Source organism: Alligator sinensis, unplaced genomic scaffold, assembly GCF_000455745.1.
Source record: "Alligator sinensis unplaced genomic scaffold, ASM45574v1 scaffold1244_1, whole genome shotgun sequence".
In the NCBI taxonomy this organism is placed as follows: Eukaryota; Metazoa; Chordata; order Crocodylia; family Alligatoridae; genus Alligator; species Alligator sinensis.
In genome coordinates, this window is record NW_005842591.1 from 178152 (window position 1) to 186063 (window position 7912).

General features: G+C 66.5%; 2 protein-coding genes across 2 annotated transcripts in view; both read right to left on the bottom strand.

The window, feature by feature from the left end:
- The window catches only part of LOC112551763 (uncharacterized serine/threonine-protein kinase SgK494), a gene marked incomplete at its 3' end in the record, with an annotated part of 4273 nt that extends 3121 nt beyond the window's left edge, over nucleotides 1-1152 (bottom strand). Inside the window, exon 1 of the mRNA XM_025214601.1 lies at nucleotides 1099-1152. Within this exon, the coding sequence (XP_025070386.1) occupies nucleotides 1099-1152 (54 nt within the window). The remainder of the gene's footprint in view (nucleotides 1-1098) is intronic.
- KIAA0100 (KIAA0100 ortholog) overlaps nucleotides 1027-7912 on the bottom strand; it is a 10662-nt gene continuing 3776 nt past the window's right edge. The window contains exons 9-27 of the mRNA XM_025214615.1: nucleotides 7825-7909; nucleotides 7634-7733; nucleotides 7355-7557; nucleotides 6638-6935; nucleotides 6349-6506; nucleotides 5955-6161; nucleotides 5637-5736; nucleotides 5162-5344; nucleotides 4820-4941; nucleotides 4580-4735; nucleotides 4377-4498; nucleotides 4098-4278; nucleotides 3902-3988; nucleotides 3657-3767; nucleotides 3370-3505; nucleotides 2733-2857; nucleotides 2338-2439; nucleotides 1916-2050; nucleotides 1027-1593 (exon numbers count right to left, since the gene is read on the bottom strand). Coding sequence (XP_025070400.1) covers nucleotides 1411-1593; nucleotides 1916-2050; nucleotides 2338-2439; nucleotides 2733-2857; nucleotides 3370-3505; nucleotides 3657-3767; nucleotides 3902-3988; nucleotides 4098-4278; nucleotides 4377-4498; nucleotides 4580-4735; nucleotides 4820-4941; nucleotides 5162-5344; nucleotides 5637-5736; nucleotides 5955-6161; nucleotides 6349-6506; nucleotides 6638-6935; nucleotides 7355-7557; nucleotides 7634-7733; nucleotides 7825-7909 — 2794 coding nt within the window. The 3' untranslated portion in view covers nucleotides 1027-1410. The remainder of the gene's footprint in view (nucleotides 1594-1915; nucleotides 2051-2337; nucleotides 2440-2732; nucleotides 2858-3369; nucleotides 3506-3656; nucleotides 3768-3901; nucleotides 3989-4097; nucleotides 4279-4376; nucleotides 4499-4579; nucleotides 4736-4819; nucleotides 4942-5161; nucleotides 5345-5636; nucleotides 5737-5954; nucleotides 6162-6348; nucleotides 6507-6637; nucleotides 6936-7354; nucleotides 7558-7633; nucleotides 7734-7824; nucleotides 7910-7912) is intronic.

Here is a 7912-nt window from a genome sequence, read left to right on the forward strand (position 1 = left end):
GGTCCGGCCCCCCCCCCCCCCCCCCAGGGATCCTACCCCCCGCCCCTCGCAGCCACTTGACCACTCCTATCCCCAGCCCCCATGCTTAACCCTGCACCCACAGCCCCGCGACCCCCTGCCCGTGGACAGACCGTGAACGATGCCGGCGCGGTGCAGGGGGGGGCCGGCTGGGGCTGGCTGGTGGCGGGGCCCCCCCGCCCCTCCGGCTGCCTGCTGGCGGCTCCCATGGCCCCTCCGCCCTAGCCTGCTGCCCACCCCGTACGCCGCATGGCTGGAGGATCCTCGCTAGGCAGCCCCTCTAATCCCTGGACCGTTACATAAATGCCCTAATCCCCGGGCCGAGGACTGCTCATTAGCATGCAGGCTCGCCCCTCCCCTTTGCATAATAAGCACCGCCCATGGCCAGGCCCCAGCCCCACGCACAGCTGCCCCATGCCCCCCCAGACTGCGCTGGCCACAGGGGGGCTCTGCCAGCCTCCCCCCCCAGCTGTGCCCAGGTGCCTCACAGCTGGATGGTACCTGCCACCAGCACCACCCAGGCTGATGCAAAGCCAGCATCTCTTCTCCCCACCAGGATAAGCTGGACAGGCCCAGCCCAGCACAGCGCAGGAGGGGGGCCTACACTCAATACGCGCCCCCAGACTTGCAGCTGCCTGGCAGCTCCCAGGGCCCCCGCAGCAGCATGCACCAGTGATGCTCAGCGTGGCTGCATGGGGAGGAATCGCAGCGCTGTGAAGCTGGAGACTGGGGATGGTCCCGACTGCAGGGGTGTGCAGCTCCCCACCGGAGCCGGCCTGATTCAGGGAGGTGCCAGCTCCCCCGGGCCAGGCAGAAGAGGAAGCCCAGGCAAGCAGGGCCTGGAGGGGGTAAGCCTGGCACCGGAGCCCAGGCTCACTGCAGCACAGAGCAAGCAGGAAAACCACCCCGGCAGCTCAGCCACATGCTTGAGGCTGGGGGAGCGGGCAGAGGGAGCGGGATCACAGGCATGACTCCCTGTGGCCAGAGAGAAGAGTCCATCACGCCAGGACGCAGACAGATCCAAATTAAAAACTTATTTATTAAATGCTCTCCACCAGTCCCCACTTCCCCAACAGTCACCGGGCCGGAGCGGACACACTCCTGCAGCATGGACGGTTGCTCCAGCCGAGACATCAACACCGCCGCGCCCGGCGAGAGCCGCGCGGGATACACCCGTAATAAAAAACAAGGCTCCGTGCAAAGAGCGGACGCCTGGGCCCGGCGTCCCCACCCCGGCAAGCAGCCAACAGCCTGCCGCGGCCCAACTGCGCCCCTGCGACGAGACAGTCCTTGTGGCGTGGGCCGGGCCAGCTGCGAGGAGGGGCTGCGCTCCCCTCTCCCCAAGGCGGCCAGAGCTGCTCCTGCCCCTTCCCGACCAGCCGGGCACCGGCCTCACTTGCGCCTGCTGAAAATGGACTTCTTGCCCGGGTTCTTCTCGCCCACGCTGAGGCCGATGAGCAGCCGCGCCTTCTCGTCCTCCTCCTGCTGGGGCACGGGCCCATCTGACTTGCTCTCCGCCTTCCCCCGGGCCTCGGCCCCCGCCGCTGGCTTCAGGCGCAGCTTCTCCTTGATCACCTGCAGAGGTAGGGGCGGCGGGCTCAGGCAGGCCGAGCAGGGCAGGGCATGTACCAGGCACATCCTAGCACCCCTAGGGAGCCGGTCCTGGGCCAGGCCCTGGCAGCTGTCCCAGCAAGACTGGCAGCCTGGGTCCAGGCCCTGCAGCACCAGGAAGCCAGGGGACAGGGCTTTCCCCAGCCTGTCCCCACACCCACGCACGAGCCCCGGGCACTTCCCTCAGCCTGGCCGGGGGAGTGGAAGCAGCAGAACTGCCAGCCAGAGGCATTGGGCAGGGCCGAGGAGAGAGGAGCAGCCAGTCCCCGGCGCCAGGACCCCATACCTGTGCCACCAGGGCCTTGCGGCTGTCCCGCTTCACCGCCATGGCGAAGTCCAGCCAGGTCCAGGTGTTGTTGTGGTACTCCAGGCACGGCAGCACCAGGTTCAGTTCCCCCCAGTCCACGCTATTCTTCTCGCCCTGTACGAGGGGAAGACTCGACTTGTCACGCAGCCCGTGGCCAAGCCTGGCTCCACCATCCTCACGCCGCAGGGACGGGGCTCTCAGGAGACGCACACAGCAGATGGGGCCTGCACGCTCCCAGGGGCAGAGGCCACAACAGAGAGGAGGAAGAGCCGGTGCACGTGCAGACAGGGCTGCGGCTGCCCCACAACTGCTGGCGTGCGACTCCTCTGCAAGGCCTGGCCCGGGCCGTGTCCCCTCCCTCAGCCAGGGCCCACCAGATGCCCGCCACGAGGGGCACAGACCTTATAGCTGACGCAGAGCGGCACCTGCGGGATCTTGATGTAGATGAAGGAGTTGTTCATGGCGGCGCGCTCCTTCATCTTGTCAATGTCGTCCACGGGATGCTGGGGACAGAGCCAGGCAGAGCCGTGAGCCCGCACTGCATGGAGGGACAGGGTCTGGAGCCAGGGAGTGGGGCACCGGGCCGGCACCACGCTGCTGCTTTACTGAGCTGCGCGCCAAGCCCGTGCTCCCCTCTGCCACGTGGCTGCAGTGCCCGAGTCCTCACCGTACAGACCAGGCTTGGCCTGCTAGTGGGGAGGGGTCCTCATGCTGCAGCTGGGGCTGGGGAGGTTGCAGGCCTGCCCCCAAGCAGGACACCAGCCTGAGGAGGCCCCCCCACAGCAGCAGGACCTACCTCGGGTGCTTTGCGGAACGACCTCCTGACCCCCGACGTCCGGTTCAGTCCCTGAGCGACCCCCTTCCCTGGGCCCAGCGAGTCCTCAGCCACCATCAGCTGCCGCGGCTTCACCACAGGCATCCCTGCGGGAGGTGGGCAGGCATCAGTGCGGGGTGGGGGGCTGCTGCATGGACCAGCCCAGCCCCCCCGGGCTACCAGCCTGCTTGCCAACCCCCTTGAGCCATGCTGCTCTGGCCATGGCCTCACCTGTGCACACAGGTCTCTGGTTCCCCCCTCGCCTCGCTCAGCCCTGGCTCCTAGCCCACACGGCGCTCACCCTGAGCCTTCCCCTGTTCTTGGCTGTGTGACCCTGTGTTCGGCTGTGAACACGCGTGGCATTTAGCAGGCGACCCAGAGCCCACTCTGCCACGGGCCTGTGAGTGGTCCAGGCTGCGTCACCTGCAAACGGCTCCACCTCGCCCCCCAGACCATGGCCAAAGCACCAGGGCAATGCCAGGCTCCGAGAGTCCTTGCCAGACCCAATGTCCCCGCACGCAGGCGGGGTCCAGTCACGCTCTGCTAGGCAAGAGCGCCTGTGCTGCATGGAGCTGGGCATGCAGGACTGCACCCGGCCCTGCACCCTGCCAGCTCTCACCTGTCGTCACCAGCTTGGACTTGTCCTCCTCGTCGCCCACCTCCTCCTCCTCCACATTGCGCCCAGGGAAGAAGAAGCCCATCATCCTGTGGAAGAACTGGTGGGTGAGCTGGATGGTCAGAGGCACCACGTTCACCTGCGGGAGGAGCAGCAAGTCAGCAGCCAGCATGGGGCCCCCAGGCCGCATGTAACCCCTGCCCTCCCTCGCTCCTGGGAGGCTTCAGCCCCATCCCCTCCAGTGCCTCCTGCTGCAGCTGCCAAGCACCAGCCCAGGAGGACCCGCTCACCTCAAAATGCTCCTTGATGGAGATGCCCCCGACCGGGGGCCGCACCTTGCTGAAGATGCGCAGCGCCAGCTGCCGGCCGGACTGGCAGGAACTCTGAGGCCGCAGCACCACCTGCCGGGCACGGGGGGGAGCACAGGCAGGTGAGGACGGGCAGCTCAGCACGCGCCCCCCACATCCTGGGGACGCTCCCCCACCCAGCCCGGCCAGGAGGGGGTCCCAGGCCTCACTCCCAGGCAGGTGCTTGCCTTGTACACAGCGTTGGGCAGGAGATTGTTCATGGTGACCCAGCCCAGCTCCAGGAGATGCTCCGCGGTGTCATCTGATTTGTTCACCTGCAGAACAGCCATGAGTGCCTCTGCCCCGATCGCCCCCACCTGCAGCCCACGCTGGAGCCCAGCCACCAGGCCGGAGAGACGGCTCGAGCCCCCAGGATGGAGGTACCTTGCTGTAGAGGAAGCGCTGCAGCTCCAACTCGGCGATGCCCAGCTGCCCGTCCTCCTCGGTGAGGCGCCAGCGAGCCTGGGCGAAGTAAAACTCAGTGCGCCGCGCCACGCTCACATCCTCGAGTTGCTTGCGCAGCTCCATCTTGTTGGCCCGCTGCAGCTGGAAATCCTTGAAGCACCTGCCAAGTGGGCAAGGGGATGCCGTGAAACTGCGGCTCCTGGGAGCAGTGCCAGGGCTGGGGGCAGCCCAGGAAAGACTGGCTCTGGGCTCCAATACCTGATGAGGATGTTGAGCTCCTCGCTCTCCAGCTGCAGGGTGGCCTTCTCTTGGCTCAGCTGCTGCTGCAGCTTCTGGTTCAGGTCAAGCAGGCTCTCGTTCTTGCTGTCATCCTGCAGAGACTGGATGGGCGACAAGGTCAGGGCCGCCTGTCCTGGCACGGGACCCCCCCAGCCCGCCCCCCAGCCCAGGTGGGGCCGCACCTTCATGATGGAATACATCTGCTTCTCCAGCTGGCGGATCTGGGCCACGTGCTGCCTCACGGCCTCCTGCAAGTGCAGGATGCTGCTGCGCTGTTCCTCGGGGTTGCTGGAGATCTCCAACTGGAACCGCACCCGCTGCTTCTTCTCGCTGTGCTCCTACAGCACAGGGAGAGACGTCAGAGGGTGAGGGGGCCCTTTGGGGGCCCTGCACCCCCACCCCACCCTAGCTCCTGCAGGTACCTTGCGCTTGGGCTCCACATGCAGCAGCAGGTTGTTGACAATGTCGAGGATCATGGCGTACTGCGCTGGGTTGGTGGAGATCTCCAGGTCGTGGTGGATCAGTGTGAATGTGTCCACAGCACCTGGAAGGAGACCAGAGGGATGGGTTTTGGGGCCAGCTGGGGGCAGAGCCACCCTGGCCACAGCCAGAGCTGGGAGGGGGCATCACAGCAGAGGCTGGGGGAGCCCACACCGGGCAAAAACCAGAACCAAATCAGGAAGGGTTGGCAGGCCCCGCTCAGACAGCTCTGGGGACAGGATGGACTGACGCAGGGCTGTCCGGTGGGGACCCTGTAACCGCACCCTCCTGCTTCTTCAGCAGGTCCTCCTTCTCCAGGTGGGCCGGGATCTCGGGCGGCTTGATCTGGGTGGCCAGCTCGGGGTCGATGTCGTGGCTGTAACTGATGTAGTACATGCGGCAGCTGCACCGGGAGATGATCCTCTGCACCTGCTGGGTCTGCTGGGCTTCCGAGGGCTGGTTCCAGTCTGGGAGCGGGCACAGGGGCAGCCGTCAGGAAGCCGCACCTTGGGCCGGCTGGGGAAGGGCACCGAGGTTGCCCGTCCCCTGCGTGCTGAATACACTGCCCAGCATGCAGAGTGAGGGGGCAGACCCCAGGCAGGGCCGGATGACAAATGCAAGCCCAACCCCTGCCTCTAGCCCACGCAGGGCCCCAGAGCTCTCGCTCAGCTGCACTGACCAGCAAGGAGGCGGCCCAGGAGCCCTCAGCACCCTGAGGAGGGAGCCTGGGGTCCAGCCTAGCCATGCTGGGGCACTGACCTGTGGTGGTGCTGACCATGCCACCCACAGCTTGCCCGCTCTCCATGAGCTCCTGCACCGAGTCCAGGCTGCGCTGCCGATGCTCCTCGATGTTCTTCACCTGGGGGCAGACGAGGCAGCGGTGATGCTCTGCCCAACCCGGCCCTGCCACCCCAGTCACCAGCCCCACAAGGGGCCAAGCTCTTCCCCAGCGGCCAGGGTGGGACCCTCAACCCTGCCCTAGCCGGGGGCTGGTTTGGGCTCCAGATCTCGCTTCCCTTGTACAGGGGAATGCTGGGGCTTGGTCTGGGCTCACACAGGGACAGGGCAGCCACCCACCTCCAGCCACAGCTGCCCATCCTCCTGCTCCACTGGGCTGCTCTCGGTGGTGGCAAAGTACTGCATGCCGTCCAGCAGGCAGGTCCACGAGGTCTTCTGCTTGAGCGTGTCCCCGTACCAGGCGGGGTGGTGTTGGCACTGCAGCAGCTGGGCCTTAGCCGCCGACACGATCACGCAGCCCTCTGTCTCCGCCCCGCGCAGCACCATCTGCAGCAGGAGCAGCCCCTGAGCGCCGGCCGAGCAGGGACACCCGCCCCGCCAGGCTCCGTAGGCAGCAGGGGAAGAATGCACAGCCCTTAGTCCCCACCCTCCCTAGGGGGGCAGGGGAGAGAGCAGGGCAGGAGCACTGGCTGTGGGGACAGTGCCCAGGGGAGCAGGGCAGGGTCCCAGGTACCTGGCAGTTAACCAGCTCAATGAGGCTGTTGCGGTTGAAGATGTCGTCTGTCTGGCAGGCGGCGATGCCGCACAGCTGCTCCGTGGCCCCCGACTCCTCCTCTGTGAAGACCACGAACTTGTCCGTCTCCTCGATGAGCTTTTGCAGCATGTAGGCTCCTGGGGCAAGAGTGGGGTTAGCATCGCCTGGCGGGGCAGGGGCTCTACCAGCAGAGGCAGGGAGGAGGAGGCGGCTCCTGCCTGGCAGAGCAAGGCTCAGCGGCTCCTGGGACCGGGGCGGGTGCACTCACCCCCCGAGGAGCCCCTCTCAGCACGGCCCCCGTTGCTGGGGGCACTTGCCCGTGGCTGGGGGGGCGGCTGGGGGGCAGGGGGGCCCCGCTTCAGCTTTTTAGCAGGGAGCTGGGTGTCGATCTTTAACCCCTTCAGCGCCTCGGTGGAGAGGTTCCGCTTGAGCACGGCTGCTTTCTTGTAGCCATCGTAGAGGCCGAAGGCGATGTCGCGGTTCGTGGTGGTCCAGGACGCCCGCAGGTCCACCAGCTGCAGCTGGTGTGTATGGAAGACATCGTCCCCATCCCGGACGGGCAGCTCCTGTGGGATCCTGCAGGTCGGTGCAAAGCCAGACACCCCCCACCCCTCCTCTCCTGCCATGACCTGACTGCACAACTCCCTCCAGCAACAGGCTCGGAGGTCCTGCAGGTCCTGGGGAGGCAGCGTGGCAGCCTTGGAAAGCACCCGAGGGACCAGGGCTCCAGGCCTGGCTGGCAGAGTGGTCACTGCCTTTTTCTGAACCCTGATAGAGGGCCCACGAGTCCCCCACAAAGATAGGCACCGGCTGCTGACTGCACGGCTGCTCGGCCCTGCTCAGTTCCTCCTGCCCCAAGCGCCTGGAGGGTCCCTGGGGGAACAGCCCCCCTCCCCATGCTGGTCTCATGGGGTAGTTCACACCCCCTGGGATCCCCCTGCCCTGCGTGATAGTAGCAAAGCAGGCATGGGGGCTGGGGCGGTACCTCCTCGGCAGCGCGGGCACTGTGCCGCTGGTAGGTGAGGCATGACAGGCTCAGCAGGTGGGTCTTCTTCACCAGGGAGTTGAGGCGGTGGTCGGCGCTCTCGTCGCAGGTCGAGGCCATGAGGTACACGGTGACAGCGTTCAGGTCGCTCACCATCTGCGTGACGCTCCACTCCGAGATCAGGCGCCGCATCACGGTGCCGGCTGGAACGAGGACAGCAGTTAGCAGGGAGCCCGAGGCCCAGCCCAGGCCCCAGCCAGCCCCTGGCCCCCGCCTCACCTTGGGGGATGAGCCGCTGAGTACCACGAGTGAAGATGTGCCCCTTGCGGCACTCCACCTGGATCCCTCGCTGCTGCGCAAACGAGGCCCAGTAATGCACCTGCGGGGCGGAGACAAGCACTCAGACTACTGCAGACAAGAGCACCTCACCTGCCCCCCCGCGGCTCATCCGCACCTGGGTGCAGCCTCACCTGGAGCTGGGGGAAGAGGGCACGGAAGGAGAGCTCCTTGTAGTGCTGCCCCAGCTTCTTCTTGCTGGGCTTAAGGTTGTTGAAGAGC